Source organism: Galleria mellonella, unplaced genomic scaffold (genome assembly GCF_026898425.1).
Source record: "Galleria mellonella isolate WM207_F2 unplaced genomic scaffold, CSIRO_AGI_GalMel_v1 utg176, whole genome shotgun sequence".
NCBI classification, from domain to species: domain Eukaryota; kingdom Metazoa; phylum Arthropoda; class Insecta; order Lepidoptera; family Pyralidae; genus Galleria; species Galleria mellonella.
The window spans coordinates 974,966-992,819 of NW_026442019.1; the positions used below are offsets into that span (position 1 = coordinate 974,966).

General features: G+C 37.5%; 1 protein-coding gene across 2 annotated transcripts in view; it reads right to left on the reverse strand.

The window, feature by feature from the left end:
- The window catches only part of LOC113513685 (tissue-type plasminogen activator-like), a 43,899-nt gene that overhangs the window by 8,721 nt on the left and 17,324 nt on the right, over positions 1-17,854 (reverse strand). For both annotated transcript variants that reach the window (XM_052893522.1, XM_052893521.1), the window contains exon 2: positions 4,244-4,385. In XM_052893522.1, coding sequence (XP_052749482.1) covers positions 4,244-4,385 — 142 coding nt within the window. The remainder of the gene's footprint in view (positions 1-4,243; positions 4,386-17,854) is intronic.

A 17,854-nucleotide genomic window follows, 5' to 3' on the forward strand; every position in this document is an offset into this window, starting at 1 on the left:
TTGTCAACCCACCTGCCAAGCGTGGCAACTACTGGCAAAACCCACCAAGGGGGAGGCTTATGTTCAACAGTGGACAGTTAAAAGCTGATATGATGCTGACGATAATATAAAACAGAGTTCAAAGCAAACGAAGTCGCGGGCCTCAGCTAGTTCCCCATAAAACAAACTGTCCGCTTCATTTTCATCAATACGCTGTTAATTTGTTCATTCAATAAGCCTTATTTTTTATCGGCCAGACAGCAACAGATGGAAGGATGTCGCTCATAATTAAATTGGCCATTTTTCCCGAGGAGTTCAAGGAGGAGACGGGAAACGCACACAGTTTATTTGATTAGAGCGGACGTTTTATTACATTTTTTCTCGCAACTTCGTACGCAGGAATTATAGAATGAATAAATGAGTATACTTTATTTGCATTATACAATATAGGAAATAAGCAAAGCAATTAATAAATATTATTAATTATATATAATTAACAGAGAGAGACTTTGTACAAAAGTCGTTTGCTTGGATACCTCTGTACCATTCGTGTTTCAACCGTGAAGCAGTTGTGTTTGCATGGCTGCGTTTCGGTTTGAAGGGTGGGATATGGCGTGAATTTACAAGGTACAGAGGAATAACACCTGAGTCCTCAGGAATGGCAACGCATAGGGGTATCATGGGCGAAACAGTAAACTCTGTTATGTCCATGGTACTGCTCATGTCTATAGGCGACGGTTACCACTTTCCATCAAGTGAGCCGTCAGCTTGTTTGCCAATCTAAGTAGTATAAAATATATATATATATATATATATATATATATATATATATATATATATATATATATATATATATATATATATATATATAAATCTAACAAGTGCCAAGAACATACACAGAAATAAAAAAAAAATATTTTCTATTAGAACTACAGCAGGGGTTCCCAAACTTATTTTGTCTACTACCCACTTTGAGAATAATTTATTTTCTTAGCGCCCCCATTTTTTCACTTACTCAAAAACCACTATTACTTCAAGATCAACAAATCACCCCCCAAACCTCTACACAACGCCCCCAATTTTTTCTGGGTCTCTTACTGTCCTTTAGGCCTGCAGCGCCCACAGTGGGGCATTATCGCCCATTTTGGGAAAGGCTGCTCTACAGTTTCATCTCAGTGTAAAATTGCGTCACTTCACTTGAATGGCATTTTCTTTAAAAGAGGAAGTAACCAGCATTGTCCCTATTGCTTGCTTATTTATTGACTTTCTTATTTATTCTTTCTTAATTTGTCTCTTTATAATTATAATATACATAAGAGAATTTATTACTGTCAATGAGATTTTGTACAAAAAGCTAAGAACATACAGTGCGACTTCATTTGTCCGTCCGTCTGTCAAAATATTATATTTCAGCCTTAGTTTTCAGCATTACTATTATAAACTAATGCTGTCCTATCAGTTTGATATAGTTATTTTTTGGCATACTTTTACATACTATTTACTGATCTTATTACAAAAGAATCAACCGATGGTGAAGAAAGGTCCTTGAGTGGCGACCCCGTACAGACAAACGCAGTGAAGGACGACCCCCCCCCCCCTTTCCACAGGGATCGACGACCTCAAATGCATTGGAAAGGTTGATCAGGTCGACCTCTACGTGGTCCCCTTGGAAACCATCTTGCTAAATCTCAGGTATATTCACCACAATGGAAAAACTGACCTGCCTTTTCATCCTAACCTATCATCACTCACTGGCGTCCTACCAGCGTTTACCGTTAACGCAGGCGGGGATACCATTCTATTATCATCCATAAAAAACTGCTTCACGGTAGAAAAAAGTATATCTACTAAACACCATAGGTACAGACAGTATAATACCATACTATACCATAGAGTTGTTTATTAATGGATGAAAATAGTATGGTAATCTCATCTGCGTTATTGGTATACGCTGGCGGGGTACCAGTGAAGGATGATAGTTCAAGATGATACTAAGTTAGTTGGTCCATCGTGACTAGGATTTACAATCCCGAAGTATTTTCTTTCCAGCTGGATATTTACGGTAAATTTAGAATTACAGCGGTATGTCGATGTAATTTTCGCTAAAGATTTAATCCGTACCGTGTGGGAACATTGGAAACAAGAATGGGACAGAAGTACCAAAGCAGACGACATTTGTAAGTCTCCATCTAGTAAATACCTAATAGTAAATAATTTACAATATATATATATATATACTACATAACTTTAATATAAAGAGTTCATTTCATTTTAAAGCCACAACAGCTAAAATAATATATCGCTACAGCGCTGTAATAACAGGCGTTCAGGTGAAAACACAATCTCATCGTATCCCGCTGAAAGCGCTTGATTATATTAATTTTCGAATTAAAATCGTTTGCAAACCAAAATTGTTTATTTATTTGTTCTGGAAGGTGGTGGCTGTTTATTTTAAGGAATCCATTATGTTATAACAACACGGTTATAAAGAAAGGTTATTGGTAATAAATTAATATATTTTACCAAATACAATAATAAATAATTATAAACAAATTATTTTGCCCGCAAAAGAGATGTATACAAGGAGTATTTATACAGAATGTGCATATACAAAAGGCGGCCTTATCGCTACAAGCAATCTCTTACTGGCAACCTGACGTAAATAGTAGATTTTTTTTAATGGGTGATAATGAAATGGTAACCCCACCCGCGCTATCAGTTTACACCGGCGAGGCACCAGTGAAGGATGATAGGTGAGGATGAAGCAGGTCAGTTAGCCCATCAAGGATTGTTCACGATGGTTTCCAGGGGGAACCACGTGGAGGGCGACCTAATAGGTCATATTGCTAGCAATGGGGTTGTCAAACTTCATTACTGACAAACCCTTTCCCTCCTGTAGATGAATATTGTACACCGCTCTACCCGCTGATATTGATGCTCCTTCCTACTTTGAGTGTTGCTGGAAGAGAACTCTTTCAGAGTTTTTTTTTTTGGTGGGTGAAAATGGTATGGTAACCCCGCCTGCGCTAACGGGATACGCTGGCGGAGCACCAGTGAAGGATGGTAGATGAGAATGAAAACAGGCCAGTTAGCCCATCATGATGAAATCATCAGGAATTAATAAGAAAAATAATAGATTCTGCCCGCATTGTACGCCGGTTTCTCTCCCTGGGGCCCTGAACCCCGGCCGACTGTGCTTCTGCAGGGGGTTAGTTGCCATCTCCTCTCCTTAAGAGGGGAGATGAGAATTTTTGTGAAATTTAAAATAATAATAATAACTTTATTGCATAACCACGATTGTAACAAACTCAGCATTGGAGATTACAGTAAAAGTAGATACGAATTCATTTGTACATTTGGATCAGATTAAACATCTGTCACTGCACTTGGTTATAAAGCCTGTATCTCAGACAACAGCGCTCCACCCACATTACATAGTATAATAATAGTTCAGCTAAATTAACCATGATAGTTTCCAGGGAGAACCGCGAGGAGGTCGACCTGGTTGGGTATATTGCTAGCAATGGGATTCTCAGTCTCCATTACTAACAATCCCTTTCCCCCCACTCTTTTAAAGTTAAGCTCGCCTTTGTACATTTACTTACCTCTGTCATATTTTATGTATTATCAAGGTGTATAATAAGGTATAAATAAATAAATACAGAGGGAAAGGTAAAAATAACAAGAGAAGTATAATAGTTTAAAAGATACGTGCACGTTTAAAAATTATTTACAGATGATAATGGAATGGTAACCCCGTCTACACTATCAGTATACACTGGCGGGGCACCAGTGAAGCATGATACGTGTGGATCAAAGCAACTCATTTCACCCATCATGACGAATTCATGAAGTATTAACCAAAAGTGGTTTCCAGGAGGACTTCTTAAAATTCCTTGGCACTCCATTCCTCTTTCTGTCTATCCTGTATAAGGGGGACTTTGTACAAAAGTCGATTGCTTGGGTACCTCTGTCCCACTCGTGTTTCAACCGTGAAGCAGTTGTGTTTGCATGGCTGTGTTTCAGTTTGAAGGGTGGGATATGGCGTGAATTTACAAGGTACAGAGGAATAACACCTGAGTCTTCAGGAATGGCAACGCATGGGGGGTATCATGGGTGAAACAGTATACTCTGTTATGTCCATGGTACTGCTCATGTCTATAGGCGACGGTTACCACTTTCCATCAGGTGGGCCGTCAGCTTGTTTGCCATTCTAAGTTGTATAAAAAAAAAATAAGAGAAGTTAGCGTAAAGATATACGTACCTGTGAGTATCACTCTCTCAGACAGCAACGCTCCGTCACAGTAGTATTCAAACTGATTATCAATTGTGGTGTTTTTAACGAAAATAGCAGCGATCCATGGGAACACGCCTTGCGTTATGTTTCCATGGCAAATTGGGTGGACCTGAAATAATAAAGATAAAGATATATTTATTTAACAAAGTATGTTTGTATTGGCACAGATTTTATCATTGCCTCCTACACTAGGCTGAGCCTGTCCTGCAGGAAGCAGTACTCGCGTTATCAGATACATGCATACAGATATTAACATAGGCTTTTTAGCAGTACTCACAATTGTGTAACTAATCTGTATAATGCAATTATTTCATTTAGATCCCACCATGTATGAATAAGTTTTTTTTTTTTTGATGGGTGAAAATGGTATGGTAACCAATACACATGTATGAATGAAAACAGGCCAATTAGCCCATCATGATGAATCATCAGGAATTAACCATGATAGTTTATGTGTGTGCATACTTGTGTGTATATGGTGTGTGTGTGTAATAAATAAATAAGTATGAATAAATACCGTGTGTGTTGTAAGAAGCGACTAAAGGAGGACGAGAGATGAGCAACAGCGTCCCTTTTAAAACATCTCCAACTGCCAATTGACCTGCCATGCGTGGCAACTACTAGCGAAATCCCTTAAGGGGACCTATGTTCAGCAGTGGACAGTTAAAGGCTAATATGATGATGAGGATGATGATGATGATGAAATACTACATAAATATTTTTATTTATATAAATTAAACCATAGGTTTATCTATAGTGGGTGATAACGTCCCTTTGTAAGCATTTGAATCTCTCAGCGGGGTTGAAGAACCAGAGAAAATTAGAAATGAGAGAAAGAAAGAGAGATTATACTGATGTTATACTGTATTCGCGACAAATGATAAGTAAAATTAAAGTGAGGGACTCTAAAAAAGAACATGCAAACTGGGTTGGTGGTAAAAAAGGTTGGAAAAATTTGCATTGAACATTTCAACGGTAAGAGAATTAGTGAACGTACCCCCTTTGGCACCCTATCGAAGACGTTTTTCTATTCTGAATTTATTTAAAAATAAAAATTTGTTAACAATATATAAAATATTCTAAACGTACGACTCACTCCGGCTTTAGCTGTTTTTTTTTTTTTTTTTTTTTAATAAAAAACAGCTGATAACGTAGCTTTTTATAGGTTAAAAATTAAAATCGAATAAATATTTTTGAGTTTATACATTGCAAGTGAACAATCAAATTTTAATTCAAAATTTATATTATAAATATTTACTGAAACATGGAAGTAATAACGTAAGTAAAGACTCTACCTGATTCTATTAAAATTTTGTTAATATAATGTTCAAATCCAATACAATTGGCGACTATTTATCGCCACCCCACAAAATTCCAAGATGGCGGGCAGAGCGATTTCATTTTTTTTTTTAATTTTAAACCTCTTTCAGCACACTCCCCGTAAATTATGAGAGAATTCCTTTATAATAGGCTTTTTTTTTTATTCGTAAGGGCAAGTTTACAATGGACGAGTAATGAGATAAAATTTACCGTGCGCGCATTCTGACCGGCTGGCTTGGACGGTAGCTTTCACACCAGTAATTTTAAAAACATTTAAAAAATATGTATAGAATTTCCTTCTTTACTCTACCTGAGTGCTAAAAAAGAGGCTATTCCGTCATCTTTAACAGCCGTGTAAGATAAATAGATAGATAGATACTCTTTATTGTTTCTTCTATAAAATTACAATAGTAAACTTATTATAAATACAAACAATTACAAGAATTAATCACAGTGAGAAAACAATGAGCGGCCTTATCGCTAAGAGCGATCTCTTACAGGCAACCTTTGGATGGAGAGGAGTAATTATAAACAGTTTGACTGAAGGCACGAAACTCTGTTCGTTTTTTAAATATATATGGAGATACGAAAGCGTACAATTGTGTGAATATATAAATGTATATTTTAAGTTATTAATACATACTTAAGTAAATCCATATGTACATACAAATACATAAATACATATATAAAATGAAATGAAATGAAATATACATATATATGTATGTACAGAACCGCTAACGGTATACACTGGCTGAACACCAGTGATGGATGATAGATGGGAATGAAAAGGCAGGCCAGTTAGCCCATCGTAACGATAACACCTGAAATCCAGCACGATGGTTTCCAGGGGGGACCACGTGGATGTCGACTGGTGGTCCGTATTACTAACAATCCCTTCCCCCCCTGAGAATGTAGTCAAGTCAGTAAATCCATCGTAACAAATTCACCAGGTTCCTAGAAAATAACATTTAAAGGTGAACTAGACAAAATACGAGGTTTGTCCGGAAAGTACGTATAAAAGTTTTTTAAAAATTTTATTTTACAATTATTCAGGTAAATCAATTTTATCCCCTTCAAAGTACTCCCCCTGTGACATAATGCACTTGTGCCAACGCCGTTTCCACTGTGAGAAGGCTCCTTGAAAGTCCTCTGGTTGTAGGTTTCTCAGCTGCCCCGTCGTAGCTTTTTTTATCTCATTTATGTCCCCCAAATGCCGCCCCCAGTACCAATTTGGTTTTTGGGAACAAGAAGAAGTCACACGGGGCCAAATCCGGCGAATAGGGGGGTGTTCGGTCACCGTAATGGAATTTTTACTCAAAAACTCACGGACAACAAGAGAGGTGTGGGCAGGGGCATTGTCGTGGTGAAGAATCCAACGCCCCTCTCGCGCCAATTCTGGACGAACTCGTGCCACACGAGCTTTGAGGCGTCTGAGCACATCGACGTAGAATTTTCCATCAACTGTCTGGCCTGGAGGGACGAATTCTTGATGGACAATCCCCCGAACATCGAACTCTTTCTCGGCCCTCTCTGAATCTTTTTAGCCACTTGTGGACGGTTGGTTCCTTCACAGCATCATCCCCATAAACTGTTCTGAGATCGGCAAAAATTTCCATTCTTGCCGAGTTTCGAGAGAAACTTGATTACGACGCGCTGCTCTTCAACGGAAGCGGGCTCCATGCCGACGGGGTTTCGTTCAGAGGTAACTTCACAGATGGCGTGACAAGCCAGTTCGCACCGCACGGCGGTCAGACCAGAACTGAAGCATTGTTAGGGACATAAGGAAGGGGTCCTGCGACCTGGCCTCCCCACTCCTCTTTCTCGCATTCCAGAACACTTTTATACGAACTTTCCGGACAATATATACAGCAAACATAACTGGGACATAAGTACCCGAGCAATTGTTTATTATTTGTACAAAACAAACATAATCACTCTCGGACGCGTGAGCAAAACACAACTGAGGTTTTTTCCCCCGTCTTTAATTACCCAACCTTGGGCGTTCGTGTGGAGAACATTACTATAGACGCCGAGCTAATAATTATGTGCTTTATATAAATAGATGTAACTTTGTTACAATGATAATACAATTAATGGGCTTCGTTATAAATTAGTTGGAACTAAACGACAGATAAATTGATGTTTATTATTTTATCACGCCATACAAGGATAACGGAAAACAAATAGGTAACAAAACTTGCAACCTATATACATATACATGTGTTAGTTATTTTAAATTATATCAATTTTCTCAAACATTTTGTGTCAAAATGTGTACCTACATTTATTAATAAAAATCAGACTAACTACTTTAAATATAATAAAATATTAAAATTGTTATTATACCAAATATTTGTAATGAATTATTCTTGTAATGTATATAAAACACTAATTTATATTTTAATTTATTTTATAATCATTTATTATCATGATACTTAAATAAAAAGTAATGAAATTGTAAGAACACGTGGTCTCGCTGACTTGTTCACTCGAATTCGGCCCTGTAGATATAAAAGATTGTTATTTGAGTGGGGAGACACTTCTTGTCCAACCGTTGAACAGAGCGGAGCTCTCTGTCGTATCAAGAGTGAACAAGTATAGTGAACCACGTGGTCATTATATAAAATATATCACAATTATTGTTGATGGAATTCCTAAAGAAACTATAGTTAAATAAGTGTTAATGGATTAACAGAAGTTGAGTATTTATGTTATATTATTTGTTATATGTCAAATACAGAGTAAAATAAGTAAATATTTGATTTAATAGTTTGATATCTAAAATAAATGAACTTTGAAAACTTGTGCTTCATTTCTATTTATTACCAAGAGGTTTACAACCTATATATTGCTAAAGAATATATTATATACCATGTAAATTACTATATAAATCTATTACCCTACAGTTATTTAATTTGAGGCATGTATGTTCTCCTTTAACCAAAGGTTATCTCTAATAGATAACTTTAACTCATCATATATATATATATATATATATATATATATATATATATATATATATATATATAGTATAATAAGTTTACTATTGTAATCTTTTGGAGGAAACAATAAAGAGTATCTATCTATCTATCTATCACTAAAGCCTAACTGCGGTTGCCAACCCGCCTACCAAGCGTGACAACTACTGGCAAAACTCCTCTTATGGGGAAGGCTTATGTCCAGCAGTGGACAGTTAACGGCTGAAATAATAATAATACGGTTTAAAAACAAGCATATACACGCATACTCGTTTTCAATAACATTTACTAAAGTAATCCTTGTAATAAATATCGTAGTACAAATATTTTTTCGTAGATCTGCGTGAGACCTGGCCGAGTGCATTGTGGGCGGGTGATTGATGGCAGCGCATAGCGTGATAATCGCTATCAACCGGCTCCCCGCCGCCGCCGCCGTCGCCGCCGCCGGTACGAACGCGAAACTAATCGGAATAACCGGGAAAAAATACCGGATGAATCTTTATTCGTCCGGTATTTTTTCCGGTTATTCATCTCTTTAGATAAATGAGGAAAGTAACTAATGTCTAAATGTTGGGAGGAAGGTATTGTTGTAATGAGAAGGTCAGTCCCTGTTGCTAGAAATATACCCTATCAGGTCGATTTCCACGCGGTTACTCCTGGAAACTATCGTGACAAATTTATCGTTGAATTCTTCACGATGGGCTAACCGACGTGTCTTTTCATCCTCAACGGCATACACTGGCGAGGCACCAGTGAGGCATGATAGGTGAGGATGAAACAGTTCAGTGAGCTCATCGTGACGAATTCAACAATAAAACAAAATTTCCAAGAAGAATCGTGTGAAGGTCGACCTGATAGGGTATACTGCTAGAAATGGGATTATTAAGCCCAAATACTAACAAATCCCTTCTCCCTCCAATCGCCAGGCTTTACTCCTATGTTTCTCTATCACTAACTTTTCACGAACGAATAGATAGATAGATAGATACTCTTTATTGTTTCCTCCATAAGATTACAATAGTAAACTTATTATAAATATAAACAATTACAAGAAATAATCACAATGCGAAAACAATGGGCGGCCTTATCGCTAAGAGCGATCTCTTCCAGGCAACCATTGGATGGAGAGGAGTAATTGTAAACAGTTTGACTGGAGACACAAAACTCTGTTCGTTATTTAAATACATATAGAGATATGAATACAAAATTATGTGAATATAAAGTTGCTACGAATTTACTAAGAATTTAGCTTTATCCGGAATAAAATCTTAAAACGTATTATAAAGTATATACAAAATATAACAAGTTTATGTACTCGTCCTGTTTATATTTCAAACTGTGTTTAACCCGCAACTTAGTCCATCGGATGATCGAGCCAAAATATAAACTGTGGTATTTCGAAGTTGTATCTGGCAACACTGTTGTAAACGATCCGTCTGTCAGAGAACACACATGTTGAAAAGGTTTAATGTAAGTAATAAAAATAATTATAACTTATTTTTATATTTATTAAATTAGTTTAATAGAATATAGATAAATAAACCTATGTCTATTTCCATCCCAAGTATTTATTTATTTATATTTTATATCTCATCTACGTCTATAGTAAATTTTATGTCATTAATCTGAACCAGATAATAAAAGTACAAATGCAAAGAACTTTATTTTGTTTTAAAAGTGCTAAAAACGATGGTACATATTGCTTAAATACTGTTCACACTCTTCACCAGAATCCGGCGTACAAAATTCATTTAATTGTGTTATGAACACAAATAAAATTAACGTCGACATATAAAATAATTAAGCATTTCAGCTATACAAAGTTGTAGTAATAGAAAATTCACTTTCACATTTTTGATGTCAGTATGGATGTCACAAATGTAATTTGCTAGCGATCCACTCCAGCTCCGCACAGCCAGACAGGCGGAAAGGTGAATAAATATTTTATAATAACTGTAATAGGCAAATTTTTGATAATCCGGTTTCATTTTCATTTAAGAGTTTCCTCTTGTCGGTGCAACCAATCCATGCATCTTCCTCCAGCCAGCTCTATCCCAGGCCATATCCTTTATCTCCCTATACGACATGACGCCTAGTGTTTCCTTTATCTGTCCCATGTAGTTAATCCTCGGTCTTCCTCTTCCTCTTTTGCCCTCTATCTTTCCTTCTATTATGCTCTTAAAAAAATCGTCATGTCGTATAAGGTGGCCCAGCATTTTGCCTCTTCTACTCTTTATTATTTCAATCAACGCTCTCCTCTCGTTTACTTTTCGGTTATCATAATCCGGTTTATATCATTGTAATTTCTAACTTAGCAGTACCATGGACCCCCCATGCGTTGCCATTCCTGAGAACTAAGGTGTTTTTTTTGATGGGTGAAAATGGTCTAGTAGCCCCGCCTGCGCTAACGGAATACGCTGGCGGAGCACCAGTGAAGGGTGATAGATGAGAATGAAAACAGGCCAGTTAGCCCATCATGATGAAATCATCAAGAATTAACCATGATAGTTTCCAGGGGGAACCGCGTGGAAGTCGACCTGGTTGGGTATATTCCTAGCAATGGGATTCTCAGTCTCCATTACTAACGATCCCTTTCCCCATATCCCACATTTCAATCCGAAACACAGCCATGCAAACACAACAACTTGGGGGAGGAAGAGATTTTTAGTAATGCGGACTACTAGTTCCATGGTAGCAATATACCCTGTCAAGTCGACCTCCACATGGTCCCCCCTGGAAACCATCATGCTGAATTCCAAGTATATATATCACGGTGGGCTAACTGCCATGCCTTTTCATTCTGACCTATCATCTCTCACTGGTGCCCCGCCAGCGTATACTGTTAGCGCAGGCGGGGTTACCATTCCATTATCATCCATTAAAAAAAAACCCTAGGTTCTGGCCAACTGAGAGTAGACAGGTTAAGCCAACACACACACACAACTGCATTACAGTTGAACCACGAGTGGGACAGAGGTACCCCACGCAAATGATTTATGTACGAAGTCTTCCTCTAGTAACTTTTTAAAAATAACATATGACCTACGTCACTTCCTGTTAATGTAGCTTTCTACAAGTGAAAGAACTTTTAAAATGCGTTTAATAGTTTTTGAGTTTTTTTTTTAATCAACTCTTTCCTCTCTGTAATAAAAGTATAAAAATATATATATTTCCGCGAAGATATATATTAATAGACACAGGCAGACACTCTTATAAAGGATCGGTTTACCTTTTTTGTAAAACGAAACCCAAAAAACCTGGGTAAAAAACACAAAATGACAGGAAACGGGTCGGTCGACAATTTTATCTGCTCTTGTTATTTCGGCGACAAAACTGCGGGTGACTTTTTATGCAATCGAATCGGGATCAAACGACGTCGAATAGACGTCAAATGGACGTTGTTTTACCTTATTTTTGACGTACAATATGATTTCTTCTTAATCCGATGATAGCTATCGTGTTTTACTTTTCTCCTGTACCCAAAGGTTTTTTTTTTTTAATGAGTGATAATGGAATGGTAACCCCACCCGCGCTATCGGTATACACCGGCGGGGCACCAGTGAGGGATGATAGATGGGGATGAAGCAGGTCAGTTAGCCCATCGTGACGAATTCAACAAGAATTGTTCACGATGGTTTCCAGGGGGAACCACGTGGAGGTCGACCTGATAGGGCATATTGCTAGCAATGTCGAACTCCATTGCTAACAATGCCTTTCCCCCTGTACCCAAAGGTTGTCTAGAAGAGATTGTTTTAGCTATAAGACTACCCTTTGTACTTCATAGCACAAAAGGCGTATTATATATGTAATTTTGCACTTCACACTTGCCGTGTTGTCCTGGCATAGAATAGGCCACCCCTTCCGTTCCCGTGGGTGTCGTAAGAAGCGACTAAGGGAGGGCGAAGGATCCTCCAAAGCCTAACTGCGGTTGCCAATCCGCCTGCCTGTCCCATGGCTAGCAATATACCCTATCAGATCGACCTCCACGTGGTTCCCCCTGGAAATCATCGTGCTTAATTCGAAGTGTATTCATCACGGTGGGCTAACAGACCTGCCTTTTCATCCTTACCTATCATCCCTCACTGGTGCCCTGCTAGCGTATACCGTCAGCGATGGCGGGCTTACCAAGCCATTATCATCGCCTGCCAAGCATAATAACTACTGGCAGACCCCCCCCCCCCCCCCACCCCCCAAGAGGGAGACTTATAAAGGCTGATTTGTCGATGCTTGCATGTAATATACTATTGTGATTAAAATACTAATCTATTGCATAACAATTTAGCGCGCAATTTAGAGTCAAAGCCGCTCATGAATAAGAATCACGAATTGATCCCGAAACAAGTCGAACTTTCTCGATCTGATTACACGTTAAACCGATAGTTATGACATAAAAATATATAAATTTTTAAAAACAGAATGTTTTTTTATTATATTCTAATTATATATCTTTTTTTTAAAATCATTTATTTAAATCCCACTTGAATTATCCAGCCAGTGGAAACAAATGCATAGTAGAGAAGACGTAACAGTTCTCACGAATTGTAATAAAGTTTGCCGATAGCGAATTCTTAGAATACATATAATAGAATTAACTCCGATTTCTGCAAGCTTGTTCAGAACCAGCTACTGAATAGGTATCACTTATTTTGGGGATCCGTAACGAAATGGTTTTAATCATTTTTTTAAATGATCCCAATATCGTTTGATATTTCAGTGGTTTGTGTTGGGATTCGATTTCGCAATCGTCATACCGCAGCTAAGCGTTGTCTGGCCGAGTTATCAGCGTTGAAAAATAAATTTATTTTCAATGCTCCATCTATATATCTATTTGAATCTATGTATTTATGCGTTTAAACTAAAATTATTTGATGGGAAGGTATTGTTAGTAATGGGGAGGTTAGTCCCCGTTGCTACCAGTTAATCCTATCAGGTCTATCTCTACAAGTTAACTGTCCTTGCCCTGGAAACTATCGTGACTAATTTATCATTGAATTCGTCACGATGCGCTTTTTTTAATGGATGATAATGGAATGGTCACCCCGCCTGCGCTATCGGTATATGTTACACTAGCACTGGTGCCCACCAGTAAGGATGAAAAGGAAGGATGAAAAGAAAGCTCAGTTAGCCCATCGTGACGAATTCAACGATAAATTAGTCACGATCGTTTCCAGGGGGAACCGCGTGGAGGTCGACCTGATAGCAATGGGAACTAACCTCCTCATTACTAGCAATCCATTCCCCTCGTCACGATCTGCTAACTGACCTGGTTTTTCATCCTTACTCAACCTTTTTTATCCTCGCCGGTGTATACCGATAGCGCTGACGGGATTATCATTCCTTTATCATACATTAAAAAAAAAACTAACGTTATACAGTGGAAATACCTAAATGGTCACGTATAGTGCGGTTTCAGAGAAATTTTCTCCCACGAACGCTCAGGCTGTGGAATGAGCTCCCTGCCGAGGTTTTCCCTATGGACTGCGGAATGGAGTTCTTCAAAAAGGGTATATTAAGATTTCTTCACGGTCGGCAACGCGCACGTGACACCCCTGGTGAATAGGGGGGAAGGGTCTAATTTTTTTTTTGATGGGTAAAAGAAAATGTTTTTGCTTTGAATTTTATTTAATTTAAATAAATTACTTATAGTTTTATAGAACGCGAATAATAAATATAAATTGTAAAAATATTGCGTTAATCTCACGTAAGTCTTGATCGAAAAAATACGTAATTAATGGATGCCCCCTTATATATGACCTATTAAAAAAATTTACTAAAATTGAAAATGGTATGGTAACCCCGCCTGTGCTAATGGGATACACTGGCGGAGCACCAATGAAGGGTGATAGATGAGAATGAAAACACCTGAGTCCTCAGGAATGGCAACGCATGGGGGGTATCATGGGCGAAACAGTATACTCTGTTATGTCCATGGTACTGCTCATGTCTATAGGCGACGGTTACCACTTTCCGTCAGGTGGTTTCAGTAATTTTCCAGTTTATTTTCCGAAGCCATCCTGAACCTCGTGTGTCCACGTTCAGACACTATTTGCGTTAGCCCATCATGATGAATTCATCATGATGGGCTAACTGGCAAACAAGCTGTTTTCATTATAAACATGAGCAGTACCATGGACATAACAGAGTATACTGTTTCGCCCGTGATACCCGCCATGCGTTGCCATTCCTGAGGACTCAGGTGTTATTCCTCCGTACCCAGTAAATTCACGCCGAAAACCGAAACACAGCCATGCAAACACAACTGCTTTACGGTTGAAACACGAATGGGACAGAGGTACCAAAGCAATCGACTTTTGTACAAAGTCTCCCTCTGGTAAAATTGAGGTACCACGCCATTATATTATATTTATTAATAATTTAAAATAATTTAATCACAATTTCCATTATTTACTAATATTGTTAAATATCTTTATTCGTTAATGACATTTAATAATTTAACTCTATTTTAATGTTTATCAAACACAAGTCATGCTGTGGTTGCCTATAAATGTAAGTACAGTTAGATCTAATCTACCAGTGTGGGGAGAAAGGGATTGTTAGCAATGGAGTTTGACAGCCCTATTGCTAACAATATGCCTTATTAGGTCGACCTCTACGTGGTTCCCCCTGGAAACCATCGTGAACAATTCTTGTTGAATTCGTCACGATGAGCTAATTGACCTACTTCATCCTCGCCTATCATCCTTCACTGGTGCCCCGCCGGTGTATACCGATAGCGCGGGTAGGGTTACCATTCCATTATCATCCATTAAAAAAAAATCTGCCAGTGTATTGTATTGAAATGCTTCGCTGTATCTTATATTGGTATAATAAATAAATAAAGAAAGAATTATGAATGACGTAGTTATGAGGTCGCGAACATAAAAAAATTATACAACCGACTTTAATACCTCCTCCTTTTTTGAAGTCGGCTGCAAAGTTTAAATATTAGAAGGTATGCTCTAGATTGCAATACGTACGCCGCCGAGAGAGAAGTCAAAATCTATTCAAACACATGTGAAAAATGGCGAACTCAAACCATCAGTCATGGTGTTCAATGGAAAATTGTTTTGGCGCATTCCTGAATCGCTCTCGTCTCTACTGGATGAATGATTCGCATTTTTGCCTACCCACGCCGCTTGCTGACATACGGTAAAGCAGTTTGTCTGTCGCTCTCTTGAAATTACATTCACCAGAGGGCAACTCTGTACAATAGTCATCTGCAGGGGGGAAAAAGCTCGTTAGCAATGGAGTTTGACAGCCCCATTGCTAGCAATATGCCTTATTAACCTTCACGTGGTACCCAATGGAAACCATTGTGAACATTTCTTGTTGAATTCGTCATGATGGGCTAACTGACTTGTTTTCGTTCTCATCTATCACCCTTCACTGGTGCCCCGGCAGCGTATCCCGTTAGCGCAGGCGGGGTTACCATACTATTTTCACCCATCAAAAAAATCCCTTCAAACCGAAAATCAATGGACCGGCAGCACGTTTGTCGTGCTAAGTATCATAAAAAAAAAACTATCTTTTTTTTATTTTTTACGATATATAAATATTTGTTAAATAAACTTACGTGCTCTGTGTCCCATTTAGAACTGTTTACACAAGAATTGTTATTTCTGCCCTCTTGCCTATAATGTTTAACTTTGATATTAATATTAAACTAATATTGGAACGTCTTATAATTAGAAATTCATTAAAATACCATTGACTCATCACGGTTGATTTAGTTCAGTGTTTTTCAAAGTATGGGTCATGACCCCTTAGGGGGTCCCCGAGCCTCTACAAGGGGGTTGCGGAAGGTCGCGAAGCAGTGAAAAATCAACAGTTCCATAAATACATCAATCAATCAATAATACATAATGAAGTATCTATAACAGACATCGATTACATGTCTGTTTTAAATACTTTATTATGTATTATTTATTTTATTTTATCGATACCTAACTGTGAATATAAATACAACTGTACGGATTTCATAATTGTACTATAGTAAAATTCATACACATTCGAAACCGTGGAGGGTAGGGGGTCGCAAGATATTTTTACATACTAAGGGGGTCGCAAGACATTTTTACATACTAAGGGGGTCGCAAGACATTTTTACATACTAAGGGGGTCGCTAGATATTTTTACATAATAAGGGGGTCGCAAGATATTTTTACATAATAAGGGGATCGTAAGATATTTTTACATAATAAGGGGATCGCAAGATATTTTTACATACTAAGGGGGTCGCAAGATATTTTTACATAATAAGGGGATCGCAAGATATTTTTACATACTAAGGGGGTCGCAAGACATTTTTACATACTAAGGAGGTCGCTAGATATTTTTACATAATAAGGGGGTCGCAAGATATTTTTACATAATAAGGGGATCGTAAGATATTTTTACATAATAAGGGGATCGCAAGATATTTTTACATACTAAGGGGGTCGCAAGATATTTTTACATAATAAGGGGATCGCAAGATATTTTTACATAATAAGGGGGTCGCAAGATATTTTTACATACACAACAAACTTAAAAACAATCTTTTTTTGGGCATATAATAAAATGGGCATGTAATAAAAAACGGTTATTTTAAAAAGCAATCATGATTTTAAGTACTATTATTAATTTAATAACAATTATAATATAAAAAAATCCGAGTCGGACTCGCCCAACGAGGGTTCTGTACAAACTCATCAAGTTTAAATATTTATTTTAGTTTAAAATCTACAAATTTACTAGTTTCATATTTTTCCCTTTAGCTGTGCTACATAACATTGCTTCTTGCCAAAATTCATGACTTTGAGTCCACAGGAAGTACTCTATAGGTTTTAATTCCCTTTGCGAATGTCAAAATATGCGATATAAATGGAACATAAACGGCCGTATCTTTTGATTGCGTCGATTTAGAAGCTTGATTTTTTCACTGCTTTAAGAGATTGCAAACCTGAATATATGATATTAATTTCAACTTGATACCTCGACGCATTCCTAAAAAAAAAGATCTTAATAGACAACGAAGTGATCCTATAAGGGTTCCGTTTATTCCTTTAGAGGTACGGAACCCATAAAATGTATGAAAGATTTATCAACTTATAACCATATTTATTGTATGTAAAATCTTAATCGCATCATGTAATTTCTTACATAAATAAGTCGTTTATGTTATGTCACAATGTCCCCATACACTTCCGTGTTATTATATTTCAAAAACATTCATGTCGTGGTACTCGTAAAATAATAAAGGTAAGTAAACCAGTGTTTCGGGTTCCGGGTTTCGTTCACA